Raw genomic sequence first — 19,205 nt, 5'->3', positions numbered from 1 at the left:
AAAAAGTTGAGTTTTGGAGGCCCCTAAAAATGAAAGAGATTCTCACCGATTATTGAGCACTTCTAAGTAAACTGATAATCTTAAAATTACATATTTTTTATTAAAGATATTTTGTCCTGTTACCTATTAAATCCCATCAAAAAAACTTATGAAACCGTATTCCAATGTTTTCAGTTAAAATCTCTTCTTGTATTGCACTATAACACAAAAATCCCTGAAAGTGTGAAAGGATTTTTTTTTTTTTAAATTATATTTTATTTTGGAAAATATTTTGCAGTTTCCCCATTGAAAATGTATTAAGCCGGACACCGACCTTGCCCATAATATATCTGGAGGAATCTGACAGATTGAAGTGAAATGAACTATTTCCAATAATTTCCAATAGGTGGCGGTACACACTCGCGTATGCAGAGCACTCCAGGACTGGGGGCTCAAATAAGAAAGTGGGAGTTGAATGTGAACCACACATTGATTCGTTTCGTTGCTCTTCATATTTCATCCAGCGGTGCGCGTGAACCCGGGCTCGCACACTTGCTGCCACTGTCCTGGATGCTGCATGGACTGGACTGAACACAGCAGGGGTTTTAGCTGCTGCATCGCGTCATTTGAATAAATCACACATTGTATAATAGTGACCGCGCCGGGCAGTGTGAAGTGAGCAAACAAACACAGCACAGGAGCTGTTTCGTTGGTTTGTGTCGGAGCGGAGGAGATTCACCACTTTGGAGCAGCAGTTTTCGGTTAGTTTTACTTGTGTAAACCGTAATTTTGAGTTTGAGTTCCGAGTTCTTCTAGCTCAGCTGTCTCCTAGGCTTCAGTGTCAAGACAGCGATTCGGAACCGGACATGAAATTCATACATTAAGTTGAGCACTGTGATTATTCTTAAAAGCCAGTCGCGCGGTGTGTAGATATTTTGGCTTTTATTATAAAAAAACGGTAAGATCGGATGTGGTTGCTGTGTGACGCATAGACATTTACTGTGTGACGCAATGAACAGTTGCCTTTTATGACGAAACCTCCTTGTTAATAGTGTACGGTACGGTGCCCATAGGTATCCCGGCACTTTTGCTGGTTGTTTCAGTGTGTGGTAGGTTTTTGTCAAAATACGATCATTTTAAAGTCACAGTACGATATTTCTGTTTTTTCCAACTGGCAACACTGGGAGATGGAGCGGTGGAAAGGCAGAGTGGCCCTGGTGACCGGAGCCTCGGTGGGGATTGGAGCGGCTACAGCCCGGACACTAGTCCAGCAAGGCATGAAGGTGGTCGGCTGTGCCAGGAATGTCAATAAAATAGAGGTGTGTAATACAAATGAATACCATAAGTAGCTGTGAGTTAAGTTTTTTCCGACAAACAAGAGAAGCTAGCTTTATTAGAGCAACAACAAAGTGGCTAACTGAGGTTAACTGTCTTCGCTAACTGACGTTAACTGTCAGTTAGCTAACATTAGCCCCTATGTCATCTCGTGAAAACACACTGTTGTAACTCTGCTTGTTGTAAGCGAGTCATTTTTTAAACTCAGTTAAATAAAAGGTGCCCCATTCATTCTAATAGTTTCACAATTATGTCATAATTTGTTCCCATTACTTTGAAATGAGCTACATTTTGAATCAACGGTCGTATCTCGTGAGGTCTTTATCTATGCCAAAAGCTGTGTTTTCCAATTTACTATGTTAACAAAGTCCATAGTGACCTATAATTGCTGTTTTGGTTGACCCACTCTGCTTAGGTGAGCGGTTGTGCTCAGTGGGAGCAGAGCAGCATCCACAAAACTGTCAGGGAGTCAGTGTTTTGTTATTTTGACAAGTAAAATACCTTTTGTTGGTTGGAGTTAGCAGGATACCCTGTCAAACCCTAATTAAATCTCTGCCAGTATATACTTGTTCTGGTAATCAAGCTGCCTTGCCTCAGTTTCCAAAGAGGAGGTGTCAGTAGATGCCTCATGCCTGTGGGTCTCTGAGGAGAATCCTTCCACAGTCCCAAGACATGCAGATTTGGGGATCAGGCAAATTGGACACTATATTGACTGTAGGTGTGAGTGGATGGTTTGCCTCTATGTGGCCCTGTGATGGACTGGTCTTTCGCCCTATGTTACCTGGCGATTTGCACCAGTGCCCGTATGTGGAGGATAAAGTGATAGAAGATGGATGGATGACCTCTGAAAGTAATTTTTTATGTCTTTATCTAAAAATTAAATTACTAAATTAAATGCTTGAGGTATTTATTTATCAATTGATGTTGATTTTCACTTGAGATTTTTCAGATTGGATTTGCGACTTAATTTTTATAAGTTGAGGTTTTAATTTAGCCACTATGTAATAGATCAACAACCTTTTGGAGCATTAGCACACAATACCATCAGTACTATATTCTATTGTAAGAATGATAACTTAAAGGTATGTACTGTCTCCAGTATATATTACAGTTTGTCATAGAACATTAAAGAACATTAAAAAAATATTACTTATATTGCTGTCTGCTTTTTCCAAATTGATTTGAATCAAAGTGGAATTTCTATTTGAAAACAAATGAGTGGAATTAAGTGTTCAGCCCCACAGCAAAGGTTACTGTGTCCCCCAGTCCCCACCCCACCAACTCTTGTCTGATCTTAAGTCATTATGCATTGAGTGCACCTTGCTTATCTTGTCAGCCAATGATTAAGCTACATACTCCTCACTCTTCGGTTGTCATAGCTTCTACCTGTGGACTACAGAATGGCTGCTACATTAATGTTGAGCACTGTTTTGCCACTTTTCTAATACCAGTGTAGTGGCGCTTGGCAACCACACAATACTGTATTTAGTTTCAATAATTAGGCACTGCACTGTGGCATGTTATGTCATGTACTATTTTGTGAGCACTAGTGTGAGTAATAAAAGCTCTGTAACATTTAGTAGCGAATTAAATGTATTTTTTCAAACATTTAGTTTACCACTTATTAATTTGATAGATTCTCATGCTTTCAGGCACCATTTCAGTGGGTCGACATTAGCGAATAGGATGTGTCAACATCCTATTCGCAACATGATTTATAACTGGTTACAACAAATTGTAACTGAGTTGAAAGAATGATTAACTTAAGACATGAATTAGGTACAGTACATCATACTGTAGTTCATGGTTGATATAAGTGCCGAAGGCCACTCTGCCTTTTAGGTCAGTCAGCATTTATGAACAATGAAACATCAATGTGATATCACCTTACATGTAAAAAACTGATGACCTCTGATATTCCACTGTCAAGTTGTTTATTAAAGACACAAGCAAGGGGTGTGTCTTTATAAATAGTCATCCCACCTCAATCCTTACCTCCCTGTAGTATCTTTTTCAGTACTCAGGCTGGAACCAGTCATGTTCAATATTGATTAATCTTACTATTTCTATTTGATAAATTGTTTTCTCAGGAGCTCATAATGTCAGTTAAACCAATGGTCTGACTAAAGCTAAAAGGGATTTCATTTAATTAGTGATAAACAGCAAGTTTATTTTTGCCTGCAGCAGACCAGAGCTGAAACAAGTACTTGATATGTCGATTACTAAATTAATTGTCAATTATATTTATAATTGGTTTGAGTGTTGTTGTTTTTTTATAATTAAAACAAGTTTTCATATTCAGAACTTCGTAAATGTGAATTTTTTTTGACGTCTTTGCTCCATATAACAAAGGAATCATTTCAACACTGATCAACTTTATTCAACATTTTCTGGTGTTTTATGGACCAAATGATTACTCGATTAATCAAGAAAATAATCAACAGATTAATCGATGAAAATGATGAAAACAATTGTTAGTGCAGCCCTAAAGCAGACTACAACAAAGGTTCGATTATCATAGCGCAGAGATTTATTTTTAAGACAATAAAGTAATAAAACAACTAATCATTTCATCTCTTTACCGTACTGTGTCATTTCTACTGCTGCACATTTCACATGCATGCATTTTCTCCACCTTAACTAGACACTTGCACACACCCATGCCCAAACATGCATACAGCGAGTATGAATTGCACAACAGCAGCCTCCCGCCATTCATACTGAGGTCACATGGTCCTTGCTGTCAATAGTTAACTGCTACAGCTTGTTTCAGCTCCTGCTTCTGTCTTGTGCAAGACTTAAACAAGGTCACTCACAACATTTAAAAGTCTTTATAGAGCTTTTACATAATAAAACTCTAATGTCAGCATTGCATTCACTGCATTACAGCCAGAGTAATCTGAAATCTCCCTGTGTATGGATTACAATAGTTGAAATCAGCAGTTTGCCCAACTATAGATAGATGTCAGGTTGTATAAAGTGACTGGATTCTATCTCTTTCATTCCATGAGAGAATGTACAATACTTTAGAAAGATGTCTGTGTGAGTGTGGGGACAAAGCCAGTATTGTGCTCTCTTTGCAATGTAAACTGGGTTCTTGCTGTACTTGTGCCAAACCTGGCATGCCGCTAAAGTGGGGGGTTTCTATCACTCAGTAATTGTTCTTGACTTGCCTTTCACTGCTTATTTCTTGACTAGGGAAAATTAAATCTTGTATGATGTTTTTTTTGTCCAACATAATTGGTCTCTCCTAGACCAGATAAAGTGGTGGTGAATGAGGGAAATGTGTTTAAATATTAAAGGTGTTTGATTGTCTTTGTAAACAAAACACAGAGAGAGAGTTGTGGCGGTGGTATTTTCTTGCCCTCTGTGAGACTACGCAATAGGCAGTGGGGGAGCAGGGAGCTGAAGGCCAACGTGTGGTCACCATGGGCTCTGTTCAGGAATGGAGAAGACGGGGCTGCATCCAAGTAGCAGCAGCACAGCTTCTCATTAACTCTTGAATAAAACCCTCAAAACACAAGGACATTGAGTTTTAACTCTATGGAAGAAGATGAAAATATTTTCACAGTGCAAACTCTCGTCTTAAATATTTTTGTTGTTATTTGGGAATAAGACAAATCCGTCCAAAACCATCCAAAGTAATGGACAGTGCACAAGAGAGGTGAAGAAGAGCAGGCATCAGGGGTGATGTGTGACAAAAGGATAGTAGCAATAGTGGAAGAGTGACCTGCTATGATATATGGCTTGGCACTGTCTAAAAGACAGGCGGCAAAGCTGAAGATCTTTGGGAGTGAGAATTAGATATGATTATATAGGAGCGACAGTTCAGGTTGAATAGCTTGGAAATAAAGTAAGTGATGCATGGTTGAGATGGTTTGGTCATATGCAGAGGAGGGATAGTGATTATATTGGACAAACAATGTTGAAGATGAAGCTGCCGGGCAGGAGTAAAAGAGGAAGACCACAAAGCACGTTCATGGATGTTGTGAAGGAGGACATGAAGATAGTTGGTGTAACAGAAGAGAACATTAGGGACCGGGCAAGATGGAGGCAGATGATCCGCTCTGGCGGAAAGAAGCCAAAAGAAGATTTGGATATGAGACAGTGAAATGAAGGCTTGACTATTGGGACGCCCCAAAAAACTTGTAAGTGAGATATAGACAGTGCAGTCCAAGATGTACCTTCTCAGTAGTTCAAACAAACACTGCAGCATTAATGATGCATGTTGTTTATGAGGTTGTCGCCATGTAACAAGCATTTGTCTGAGCACAAAACTGTTTTGAAGAAAGAGGTTGACACATAATTACTGACTTACTAGGGCTTTGTTTGTTTGTTTTTACACAAACCCCCATGGTGCTTCAGCCCACATAGCCCATATCTGTGTTTGAAGTGTAGTAAAGGGTGCTTATCAAGCACAACATGGTGCAGTCGTAAATACCGTTATGGGAGAATGAACTGCTTCTGCTAATCCCAACAAAAATGAAAATTTAAAAAAGTCCTTTCTTTGCCCTTTTGAACTGGGTCGTAATGTGTTCCTCATCGTGCCCCTTCACTTCACAATTTAGTGCAAGTCACTGTAATATGTTGCATAATCCTGCAGACAAACCAGTGAACATACAAATACAATGCCCCTTTAGTGAAGGTAATCATTATATTTTCCAGAAACAACATGTTAAACGTCACTGTGTATTTATTTACTTCTTTTGACCAGTTAATTCCATATACATATAGAAAACTGCTTAATCTAAAGTTGGATAAAAGTTCTAAATGTATTTGCTGTCCATATTTCCCACAATCTGCCTTCTTGTTTTTTATGTGTGTACTCTGAGTGAAGGTTGGTGTAGAGGAGATTAGCGTCATGTTGCTCTGGGGAAGGAGAGGCAGAGGGCAGAATGGGGTGGGGTCTGTCACATAATCAATCAAATTCAATGGTTGCCTATGCATCTATAGAAAATATAGATTTTGCCTGTATGCAGAAGAATCACTCAACTCCCTCTTTGTCCTTTGAATTGTATATGATTTATCTGTAGTCACACTTGTCAACACAGGCTGAATGAAAGAACAGATCTGTCTTGATAGTACACCTGTTTGTTTAGTCATTGAGGCGATGGAGAGAAGATGTCAAATGATTGTGGAAGACAGATTAATTTTTTGGGGGGGATTTTCAGTGCAGATAGCCTTTCATATTTAGGTCAGATTTAGCTCAGATTTGCAAGGCTATCACAGGTTTTAGAATATTGTACCTATCAATGATTATGGCTCATCAACCACCACTCTGGCTGGTCATATTCAGTTTCTGTCTGATTGGCTGCCTGTCAATACAACCCTACACAAAGCACAAGCTTCTACACTTTGTACTACCCTGAGCATCTTTTATGTGAGTGAATAAATCCTAAATTAAAAGCTTCTGGCAGGGGAATCAGAAGCTTAGACCACGACTGAACAGCTTTGATTTGGTTCCCATTCTGAGGATGCAAAAGATGATTAGTCATGCTTAAAAGGCTGAGGTGACAAAACAAAGTCAATCAGGGACTCTGTGTCTCTAAATTTGAAGCTGTCTCAGCCAACTCTTTTTGGTTGTGTCTGGAAACAAGTCAAAAAGCTGTACATCTAACTTAGTATGCATCACTTAATTTGTGTTGTGTTTTTTGTTTTTTATATAATACATCCATATTATATCTCTGTTATTCATATTAAAACTTAGTGATGCAAAAACACAGTTTAATAAGTGTTTAAACTCTTCCTAAAGCCACGCAACTATTGCAAATCCAAATTTATCCCAAGTGCACAGTCTCTATAAATAGTCCACTCACTGTGTTTTAAGATTGTGTGTTTAGACATGACACTTGCAGCCCTGCTGTCTTCCCCTGCAGTTTTCCCATAAACATTTTCTCCTGATCTCATTAAGTCACCTTATGACCTCTTCAGTTCTTAAGCTTTTGTCTTACCCAAGCAGAAAGCTTTTCCACTGACTGCATGTTTTCCACTAGAGCTGTGAGCTGACTATGGACTATTAGTCTAATACTTCACCCATGTGTCCATGGATTCTGCTCCCAAGAGAAGCGTCATTCACACCAACACAACAAATAACAGCACCTACTCATGAATGGATCTTTCCCAAGCAGCAGTTTGTTATATGAGGGACTTCCATACTATATGGCGAGAAGATAAAATATTTATTATTATCATTAAGAAGAAAATATCAGAATTAAAAGATTAAAGTCTTCAGTCCTCACCTGCACACTTAATTAGATAATAGCAATAATAAGCTTATGTCACGTGAGATGTATTGGGCCAAAACATGGGCAACCACAGAGCTATGTAGGTGACCTGTAGACACCTACAATTTACATACACAATGTCATGTAACAAGTTAGTCCGACTAAAATCGAGCCAGGCTTTCATAGTCCGATTACTCCTGCATGTACTGTATTAATCAGATTTGGAGTTGGACTTGGCGTTCTGTGCATGCACCAAAACGACCTCCCTCCTCTTTAACCTGGACTTATAAGGGGACGACGTATTAATATTAACTGCAGTACTGTTGCCAGAAAAGATTGTATGGCAGCGGTGCCTTTTTTACCAGACAACAAAGCAACCACAAGAGCCATGCTCAATCTAATTTGTATCACGATTAACATTTATTTATTTATTTATTTCGGTCATTTACAGCAGATATGAAACATACAGAACCACAGCACAATCCATCACACCGTCCATCTTGTGGTTTGTTGTTCTGTGACGTAATGGTCTACTGGAAACTGCTTCAATACACACTAGCTTAGATACAGCCCCACCTGCGATGGCAGAGTCAGATGTACATGGCCAATAAATCGATTTACTCCTTCACATGTATACTGCGACTCGGCAAGTTGCCTGTCTTAACTTAGCCTTAACTCGATTAAACTGTGCATGTAAACATACTGAGTGATGCCATAAATCTTTTCTCCATAAATCAAAGTCAAATCTTAAACTGCTACCACGTGTAAGCAGGCTTTCTTACAAACAGTAGCATCAGTGGCTCATGTCTTTACCTTACATAAGGAAGAGCCTAAAATATAGCAATAGGTAATTGATTATCAAATAATTTAAAACATATAGTGTTATAAATCCACCGTTTTCTTGAGGTCTAACTAATATGATAAAAGTAGACGATGCTGATAAAGAAACCTAAAACTAATTTCAACTTTTTTTGTTGACTGAAACTTCCCCTGTACATATAGGTCTTTTCCACAGTGAAAAGTTTAAAAGGAGTTATTGCATTAATGAAGGCTTTGTTCAGTATATCTAACTAAGGGCATTATAAGAGTGAGCCAGCATGCACCCTGTACTAAGGTAGCTAAAAGCAGCTCAGACGTGATTTTCCTGCCCAATGGCCGGATGTTGTATTCCTGGAATAAACTGCTACAGTAGATCAGAGATGGATGGATGGATGGACACCCCTCTAAAGAAGCTTTTTTCTCTGGAACTCATTAACTCATCATTGAGTTTTTGTCAGTACCGCAATGCTTGATCTCTGAGCTCCATTTCGCTTTCTCTGTTTCCGGGTGCATGCTGGCTCACTGTCGTATCTCACTGACTGAACAGAGCCATCGTTAAATGTTATCACTGACGCTTGCCCTTTTCCTGCTAAAAAATCTAATCATCTGCTGTTAAAAAAATAAATAAAGGCCATTTACTGCTGCTATGCTATGTCTCATACAATTACTAGGTCTGATTTGTCTCGACAGCTCAGTCAGTGTATTCTTTGAGTCACTCCTGCACCACTGCTATGAACCCTCTCTGCTCTTATCTTTCAAGGTGTAAGGTTTACTGGCACTGACATTCTCTCCCTGGGCCTCCCACTATGATGGGTAGGGAGAGTGTTTCCCGCCCCTGTTGAAGACTTGCTGGAATCTTGCTTTTCATATTGTGTGTGAGTGTGAGAGAGTGAGTTGGTTGGTATCTATAATTATTGTTATGAATGTCAGAAAATGTATATTTGTTTCTTTCATATTTGTTGCTCCTGCATGAAAGTTAAACCAGTAATTGTAGATATCAAAAACAAGAAGCATTTCACAAATCCTTTCAAAGTACTTGGTCAAGCCCCAAAACCATAGATAAGATATTTAGAAGTACCCATCTGTCACCCCATCAAAACAAATCACCAGTTTGTAATGTTTTGTTTGATTGGTTTATATTGAACCATTTATTATATTGTTGTTGTTGTTGTAATCTTTTATTTACCCCATCAAGGAGGTCATATTTTTGGCTGTTTGTATGTCTGTTTTTGAGCAGCATTACTCAAAAAGTATATTTTGGATTTTGTAAAAGCATGTGTGCTCATTTGATTAGAGGAACAGCAGGCCAGCACTTGTAACATATGCGTATGTATGCAATTATCATGCAGTTACTTTATGTAGCAGCAATGCAGTAAATACATTCCTGCAGGTACAGGTCAGGAGCTTCAGAAAGAAACCAGAGGCTGTTTTCATAGCTATGGGAGGTGTTTTTCAGTATTAATTTGGTGTTTTTACTAATGTGCTCATTGGGTGTGTATTTGTAGAGAGCAGAATCAAAAAGAAAGCAGTCTAAAGCTAAATAATTAAATTAAGCTTCAAGAAAAAGACAGTCTGAGTTCACCAAGTTCAATTTCCATTTGGGTGCTAGGGCCTACCACAAAGAATGCAAATGTGATTGTTTGTAGCTTTGCAGTCCAATTGGATTTGGTGTCACTAGGTGTTTGTTTGATGTTGGAAACATTTTATGGCTACTCCAAGCTCACACACTGCAGAGACGGTTCAAGCTGGCCCAGCCTGAAAGGCTTTCATTTTGGCTCATGTCAGATCAACACTGTCTCCATGAGACTGTCCAATGTCTGCTTGGAACTCGAGTTGTCACAAAAGTAGTACGTATTGCTATGTGGCTCTCACAGCTGGTGTTATTGCTGCCCTTATGTCTTGTTATACCACTATGCAGCATCAGGTTCAGAAAAAACCCATCACATGAGGAAAAAGGAGACATGTGATTTGCTTGTTCACAAGGGAAACGTCAACCCCCAACATGTTTCAACTACAAACAACACAAATTGAGTCACTTTTTCGTCTTCTGTTGCCTGTGGGTTCTCTGTATTTAATCTGGCATCAGAGAAATGTCACGCTTTCTTATTTAGTTTAAATAAATACTTTTTTTTATCATTTTGGGATTATGTCATCCAGCCACACTGGTTACACCAGTCTGTTACCCAGCACCCAGGTTACCATGGTTATAAAAGCCTTTTCATTTTAGATACTCATACCAAACAAGGGTTTTTCTGGTTTTCCTCACCCAGCAGCACTTAATTTGGTCTTCCTTATGTTTGCACAGTTGCTGACACTTGTGGTATTATTTCAAATTGCTACTGGTTTCTCAAATGTTGCTGTGATCATGGAACTCCCCAGAAAATCCAAAGTCTTATCGATGAATGTTGTTACTAACAATGAGTGTTCTTGATTAGATTATCCCACGGAAGTGCAATAAAACAACCCCATTCAACCTTTAGACCTTTTTAGTGGCAATCTTTTGCTGTGTGTGAAAAAGAGATCATCCCTTCAGCCCTTCTGCAATCAGCCTGCTTTCACCTTTGACCCCCTGCGTGGTGAGCCTGTGCAAAGGCAAAATTTAAAAACAATTCACAAAATGTCAAAAATGTCACATAACAGCACATAATTATAATAATTTTGGATACTGAGTGAAAAGGATTAGGCATAGTAAAGCATCACAACTGGGAGGACACGTTCTGTTAAGTTGGCGGTATGCGGTTCAAGAGATTCCGAAAACATTTCATAACATACACTCTATGGCTCTTTGCTATACAGCGAAAATCATCGGGGAATCTGAATTCTTGTTGGGCAGTTTTAATGGCTGCCAGCCTTCCCCCACTCCTCCCCTCCACTACCTTCTCCACACTTTGTGTGATCACCAGACAACAGTCTCAGTAATGAGAATGAAAATTCATTATGACAGGAAAAACAGTTTAGTGTGTCACAGGTACTTAAGAGATAGGAAATGAAGGCTGAAGATAGGAGGGGCTGAATTAGGGCTGTGTTGTGTCTTTTCAGAGCCCTCTCTCATCCTGTGTAAACCTGACACAAATGAATTTTCTCTGCAGGCTCTGCTAATGGCTATTGCCTTGTGCTATCGATTGGGCGCTCTTCCTTAAAGCCTGTCTGCTCTCAGCACTTTGGCGTCTTTATTTTTATCTCTTCTCCATCTCCAGGGAGTTCTTTGCTGGTCCATTTACACCAGTTCCATTTGAATGGGTGAATGATTGCATAAAACTATGTGGGCATGTATATCTACGCCCATTACTGTAACACACACAGGCTTTATAATCGGTTGTAACATTATCTGTCTTTTTAGCAGCAAGAGTCTTATCAAGACTCAAATAGTTACTTAGTGTATAAGTATGTGTATTCATTGCATCATTACATAACTGCCCAGGTGACGTGAGCACAGGTTTGTGCATAAAGATATAAAGCAAGGACATAGAGTAGTTCAGAAATTGAATGCTGTACCAGTCTGGGAATTTTGAACTATCAGGGAGCAGCGATCACCCTGAGCACCTTCCTCTGATCTTTATTACCAGGTGCAGGGTTTTTCACAAGCCCTGGCCTTCAGCTACTTTATTAAAACTGAGCAGGTCCTTCATGTAGCTCAGCTGTAGACTGTAGCAGGGCTTTATTTGGAGCAGACTCATGCTGTCATTTATCACCTAATTCATTTTTTAATATGTTTCATATTGATCCGCCCTGGTTCACACTGTCCTCTGCCCTGAGCACACTCTTGCACTCTGCACTCAATCAAATTAGGGGCTGCTGACTCATTGAGCAGGTGCATGTTGTGTTAAGTCATGCTTACAGCAATGACACATTTCTGTTTGAACACAGTTTAAATGTAAACCACCTGTCCACCAAACATGTTGGCAGCATTATTTTCACAAATGTGGTCACGGTTGAATGACATGGTGAAAACAAACACTCCACTGGTTTAGCTAACAGAGCTGCACCCCTCTCTCTCTCTTTCTACCTCTCTCTCCTTCCCTCTCTCCCTCTCTCCCTCCCTCTCTACCTCTACCAGCAGTACCTGCAGCCTCACAGCACTAGCAGTGCAGATAAATGACAGAGGAATCTTATCTAAAAGAGCTCTTTGGAATATCCCTAGTTGCATCAATTTGACTTTTTGGATTCTTACGTTGCATTTGATTGATTGGGGTGTTCACCTTTTGTACACATGGCTCCTGTAGCAGCACTGCTGTCATTGAGAAATGGTTGTTGCCAGAACCCACATACATTAACAGCTTGGCACTTCCTGTAGTTGGACCAAGATCACAGCCTGTTCACTTCACTGCTCCCACTTCAATATCGTTCTCTCCCTCCAACAAAAGACAAGCCTTGCTTCCTCTTTATGTTAACCTCCCTTCTGAATGAAGAAGAGCCAGCCTTCTCCTTCCTGAAAGCCTGTCCCTTCAGGGATTCATGCAAGTGTGAATTTAAGAGCTGTGGTCTAAAGGCAGCTCCGATACATCTCTTTAAAGACGCCACTGCAGCAGCTGAACAGGAATGTGATCACAACCTCACACAATAAAGAGACCGCTTCACTTCTCTACAGTGCACTACAGTGAGTAGTTTTAGTCTTTACAGATACGTGTTTTCAGCGATGTAGTATTTTGGCAGCTTTATTCGAGTAATACCTTCTCTCTGGATAATCTAAGTTAAACGGCTTAGTGTGAGATACGGTACATCCACACTATTATGCCTTTTGTTGGAAAACTGCCAGAGTGATCCCTTTATCCAATTTCATCTTGATTATAAAAAGCAGGCCCCTCATTTACACTACATTTCCCTAAGGAGCTGCTGCAGTGGCTGTTGCAATCAGCAAAAATGTACATGTCTTTAGTATCCTTGTCCAGGTGTCAGACATTTTAACAGAGAATACCAAATCATTGCTGTATTTAATCACACTATGACATAATATGGTTTCCACCTCTCTGCTTGCTTCTGCTGTCTTGATATGTTATCACAAGTTGATGTAGTTTTATCCCCGAAAGTGCAACACATTTCTGAGCTCTGACTTCCTGTCTTATTACACTCCATGCTCTGCCTTTAGAAAGCAAGGTTCAGTGCTGAATTGAAAAACTGATGATGAAAAAAGTATGGGGGGTATGTGCTCTCCATTGTGTGATTACAAGAAATAAACTAAATGTACTTATTTGAACTTGTATGAATCTTTGATTCCCTAAATGGACTACTCTTACTCCAAAGAGTACTTCTATGATTGCTACTTGTGACAAGTAACTTTAAAACACAAAATGAATAAGGGGTTGAAACATTCAGTTTCTCACACTCACATTGGTAGTGATATGGATAAAAAAAAATTCAATCAATGCAGGCCGAAACAGTGAAAATCCGTCATGTGGAAAAGGATAACCACCTCAGATGTCAAAAACACTGACGGTCCCTTGAGGAAAGTGGGTTATTTCCAGTTTCTCCAACCGAGAATTATACAGAGACTCACACAGAGTTAAAATAAATAGAAATGTAAAATATAAACATTTCTTATACCACAAGAAATATAAATTGGAAAACATATACATATATATATATATATATATATCTATATATAGATATATATATATGCATGTGTATATATATATAGATATATGTGTATATCTATAGATATATATGTATATTTATGTGTATGTATATAAGACCACAGACAAAATAAAGGAAAGTCACACTAAAAATATTTTAATGCAACTCCAAGGTACCAAATATGGTAGCCTTAAAACATGCATTCATTAAACATTCATTATTGCAATGTACAGCGGATTTAGTTAGATGTTAACTTTTAAGGTCTTTTTATTTAGACATATAAATAAAAGACTCCTGCCAGCTCCTTTCACACATCATTTTTTTTACTGTTAAGTGCATCATCTCTGTCTGCCACCAGCCTGGCCCTTATCACCCAGGGGCATGCCTCACCGACACCAAGTCTGAGACATCAATGACCAGTGCAGCTGTGCTTATCTTGGGGGGGGTGTGGGTGTGTTGTCAGTTTGTATGAAGCTCCACAGTATTGTACAGCCAGCTGACCTGTTATAAGTATAGCCCGCTGTGCTACAGGCTTATTATCAGGAAGAACATAGACTAGGAGTGGTTTGGGCTGCACTAGTGTCAACTCTTGCCCTCTACTGATATGGTGTTTTTATGACTGCGTGTCTCCTGGCCTCCTCAGTGTTGAGAATTTGTCGGGTAGGACTCTTATCTCAATTATCATGCTGCAGGTTAATTATTTCTAGCTCTTGGCTAACAGTGTCTCAGTCCAGATAATCGCTCTACTTCCAACATGCAGTTTTATTTTTCTTAAACTTTTGTGTTTATAACAACTATATCATTGTGATTTCAAAACGCCACCTAATTTGTGTTTTTCAGAAGCTGTCAGCTGAATGTCAGAGTGCCGGCTACAGTGGCACGTTGATCCCGTACAAGTGTGACCTGTCAAACGAAGAGGAGATCCTGTCCATGTTTTCAGCAATCAAGACACTGCACAAAGGTGTGGATGTGTGCATCAACAACGCTGGACTGGCCCACAGTGAGCCACTGCTCAGCGGAAAGACGGAGGGCTGGAGGAACATGATCGACGTGGGTGGACCTCAGACACTCGTATATGGAATGGGCATAGATGTGTATATGTTTTCTTTATTTTAAGGGTTACCCTGCTCAAATAGACAAGCTGAAGTTGTTTTCTGGCCTGAGTGCTACAGTTAAATCAGCGATTTATTGATACATGGGTCTACTCACACACACAGATCCTGATCCCCTCACAGAGGCAGTTTTAAGTGGCTCTGCCTGGCACAGCAGAGGTCCACGAATGAAAGCCAGCACTATTTCTCTTGTTGGGATTTAACACTCTGATTCATTGAGCTCTTGACCACTGGAGACCCCCCCGTTTTAAAGTCCTGTCTCCGGAGCCCTGCATTCGTAACACTCGTCCATCTGTTGTCATGACAGCCTACATGAATGTGTACAACAGTATATTTTTAGCCAGTGTATAATCTTCACGCTGACCCTCTTCCCACCATGTTGGCTTTAACCTAGGATCCGTGAGTATCGCCACAGGAGCAGATTAGCAGCCACAACCTGGACAGTAACAGCAGATTCACATGGTCTAACACACTGACCCAGTGGACATCAGTCAGCTTAACAAATAGTGCTATGACACATTGACTCAAATATATAGATATGTATACATATACAGTTTCTGGCTTTGCCTTTCCCTGCAGGTGAATGTTTTAGCCTTGTCTATCTGCACCCGTGAGGCATACAAGTCAATGACAGAGAGGAATGTGGATGATGGCCACATCATTAATATTAACAGGTAAGAAACTTCACAACACTGTAAGGTCTCACGAATGTAAAGATTATTCTGGAAATACTTTGCACAGTTTCTTCAAGTTAAGCTAAATAGGAGCTTTACCTGACCCCTGGTGGACATGGAAAAACATGAAGAACTGCTACTTCCTTCATTGGTATTCTAGTACCATTAGCTTTAGTGTACAGTCAGTATATTGTTGTTGTTGTTTTTATAGTTCTTTAAATTGACTTAAGGAAAAAAATTAAATTTGAGAAGACCCACTGAGACACAAAATATGATGTTTAGAACCTTAGCAAATGCATTGAAGTTAGTTGGCAGCAAAAAAAATGTAAGTAAATCAGAGACCGCTGGGGTTAAGCATTTATTAACTATGTCTGTAAGAAGTGTTAAGATACAGGATGTGGTTTTTTTTTATCTCACATCTTCACCCTTTCTTCTGTGTTCTTTTTACAGTATGAGTGGGCACCGAGTGGTTCCAAGCGCTGATGTGCATTTCTACAGTGCTACTAAATATGCCGTGACAGCTCTGACTGAGGGGCTACGACAAGAGCTTCGAGCAGCTAAATCTCACATCAGAGTCACAGTAAGTTATTAGTGATCGAAAGTCTGCATAACGGAAAAAAAAAAAAAAATATATATATATATATATATATATATATATATATATATAAATTCCTGTATCAATTCTTGAGTGTTTTTGTGACCAAATGTACAAGTTCATGATGAAACATATCCATCAGTGAAAGATCATGTAGTGTGTGACCCACGGTTGCTGTTCTGTGTTGTGACCTCACAGCAAATGCAAATATTCCAATCACAAGGCCCAGCACAGCAATCCTGCAACTCTAAAAGACATGTAGTGTTAGACGCCAAGTAAACCAAACTTCAAACTCTATTACAAGTGCAGTAGCATTTTCTGCCTTCCCAATGTAGCGACAATTATCTTTACAAAGTTTGTGAAACACCAATTCAAAGTACTTTTACACAGTAGACGTTTACGGTGTGTTTTGTGTGTTCCTGTATGTGACAACAGTAAGCACTGAGTGTTTTTTTTCTCCACAGAGTATATCTCCTGGAATAGTGGAGACAGAGTTTGCTTTCCGTCACCACAACAGTGATCCAGAGAAAGCAGCTGCTGTGTATGAAAGTATAAAAGTGAGAGTCAATAGTTTTATTTCAGAGAATTAGCTCACCTGGACACTGTTGAATGAATAACACCTCTTGTCTCCTCTTCTCAGTGCTTGAAAGCAGAGGACATATCCAGTGCAGTCACATATGTCCTCAGTGTCCCGCCTCATGTCCAGGTTTGTCTTTCTTTCTCTGTCGTGCTTTTATACATTTTTATTGCGTGGTTTGGTTTAGTTTGTGTATTGATATCCCTTGTTTCTTGACATCAGATTGGAGACTTGCAATTGAGGCCAGTGGAGCAAGTGTCATAGCAGTTGAAGTGCAGTTGAAGTGTGCGAGAAGGCAGACAGCAGCCATGGTGACTCACTAGCGACCTCTGCTGGGCTTGGGGGAGAGGGGGGATACAACAAATCAGCTGTTTCTGGATCTGCAGGGATGTGGTGAAGGGAGGCATGGAGCCTTAAGGAGGCTGTGAGAGGAAATGAAGGGTGTAAACTTTTTAAACCACTAAGAAAATACTACTGAATTCAGCAACTTGGTATCTGTGAATGTTGAGCCCAGACTACAGTAGGAACAAATAACAGCTAAGAGTTATTTTTTGTTTTTTTTGGTTTTTTTAGACAAAGGGAAGTTTTCCTGTATCTTGTTAACCAGTTATGGCATGTATCTTCCACTTTCCTCAGATCAGTCACCTGATGTCAGGTGGTGATGTGCCTTATCAGCTGATGTTGCAGAGGCGTGATCTTCCCGTCAGATTTGACTGGTCGATCACGCCCCCTGCTGTCGGTATGTGGATGACCAAGTGGAAATAACCAAGATAGGCCACACAGGAAACAGGAAAAAACAATAACATTTCTGGACTTAAAAATACACCACACAGAAGAAGGCAAAACCTGCACACACCAACCAATACCTACTCTGGACATCCGAACATCCCATTGCACACACATTTCAGTTATCAGAACATGATAAGACTGCACAAACAGCATCACAGAGGAGGATGACAGACAGGAGGAGGACCAACATATTCAATGGGCACAAAGAAACTGCTAATACCCATCTTGGGCAATCCAAAAAGGGAAAAAAACCAAACACAAACAAAGGAAAATAACCCAAGAAAGGATAAACACAATCAAAACAAACCAGGGATTCATCAATTCAATTTTATTTGTATAGCGCCAAATCATAACATACATTATCTCAAGGCACTGTACATAGACAACATCAAGGAAAGCAGAGAACCCCAACAGTTCACACAATGAGCAAGCACTAGGCATCAGTGGAGACAAAAAACTCCCTCACACTGCCATACATTAAAGGTATCACAGAACGTATTCAACGAGCCATGGAAAAAATAACACTCAACACTCCGGTCAGACCATACAAAAAAAGTCCAATAGTTACTAGTACACACAATTCCAACATCATCTGCTAAACCCCTTGCTGTTCTTGCAATAATGTTTACATGGGCAATATGGGCAGATGCTTCCATACACGCAAAAAAGAATGCTGTCACACACCTGGAGCTGATAAGGCTGATAAGGCATGTGAGGAAGGTGGAAGATACACGCCGAAACTGGTTATCAAGTTAAAGGAAAACTTCCTTTTCTCTAAAAAAACGAACCAAAAAACCTAAGTTCAATAAGTAGACATGAACTTTCACAACAACAGTGTTGCTGCTGCTGCTGTATGGTCATTCTACTCGACCATCACTTCAGAGGGAAAAGTATGCCATGGATTGCACATGTTTTGTTCTTTGTTTGTTTGTTCATTTTGTTTTTGTAGGTCATATGACATATCATTTTTGAATTAAAATAAAAAGAGTAATTGTTTATAATTTTTTTATCAATATTTTAACGTTTGATCCTACATAGATGTGTCCTCATACTCACTAATACTATCTCCTACACACTGTTCCTGTTGTCACTATGTTTTTTTTCCCCTCAGACACTTTTGACTATCCAGTTTTCAGCCTCGTGTAAGGAACCAGTGCAGATGTCATTGTTTGTTAAGGACATGGGAGTTCTCTTTGCCAGTGTAATTACAGTTCTCCCGCACTTTTGATTTATCTGTGTCTTGTTATAAAAAAAGAAAACACTGGCAACGTATGTCGGGGAGAATTCTAACTCATTGCACATGTATACCCTGGAAATGTGTATCGTTCAATGGAATTTTCGCGTCAAGTTAATAAATAAAAACGATTGCCCTGAAGTAAGTTGTCTGTTGGTGTTCTCTTGCCATTGCAGAGATAAGGCATTTGCTGTGGAATTTGTGAATTGCTTTTATTATACATGACATGGCACAAGAGTTGCATAATTATCTATTAACCATCATTATTAATAGTTTTTTTCAGGAGTGCCCTCCTG

The 19,205-nt window shown here is 39.6% G+C and overlaps 1 protein-coding gene across 3 annotated transcripts; it reads left to right on the top strand.

Moving 5' to 3' along the window:
* The first annotated feature begins 480 nt into the window (after nt 1–480).
* dhrs11a (dehydrogenase/reductase 11a) lies at nt 481–19,050 on the top strand. Of its 3 annotated transcripts, none has more exons than XM_058627289.1 (8): nt 481–740; nt 1,167–1,298; nt 14,769–14,978; nt 15,620–15,714; nt 16,165–16,294; nt 16,774–16,866; nt 16,950–17,015; nt 17,109–19,050. In XM_058627289.1, the coding sequence occupies exons 2-8, from the start codon at nt 1,167–1,169 to the stop codon at nt 17,148–17,150; spliced, it is 768 nt and encodes a 255-aa protein (XP_058483272.1). In that variant the 5' UTR covers nt 481–740; the 3' UTR covers nt 17,151–19,050. The 3 variants fall into 3 exon arrangements, with proteins under 3 accessions (XP_058483272.1, XP_058483271.1, XP_058483270.1); XM_058627288.1 differs by having other exon boundaries at nt 481–741; nt 1,155–1,298; XM_058627287.1 differs by lacking the exon at nt 481–740 and having other exon boundaries at nt 791–1,298.
* The last annotated feature ends 155 nt before the right edge of the window (nt 19,051–19,205 follow it).

The sequence above is a fragment of the Solea solea genome, chromosome 4 (assembly GCF_958295425.1).
Source record: "Solea solea chromosome 4, fSolSol10.1, whole genome shotgun sequence".
In the NCBI taxonomy this organism is placed as follows: Eukaryota; Metazoa; Chordata; class Actinopteri; order Pleuronectiformes; family Soleidae; genus Solea; species Solea solea.
This window is presented reverse-complemented; position numbering and strand designations above follow the sequence as displayed.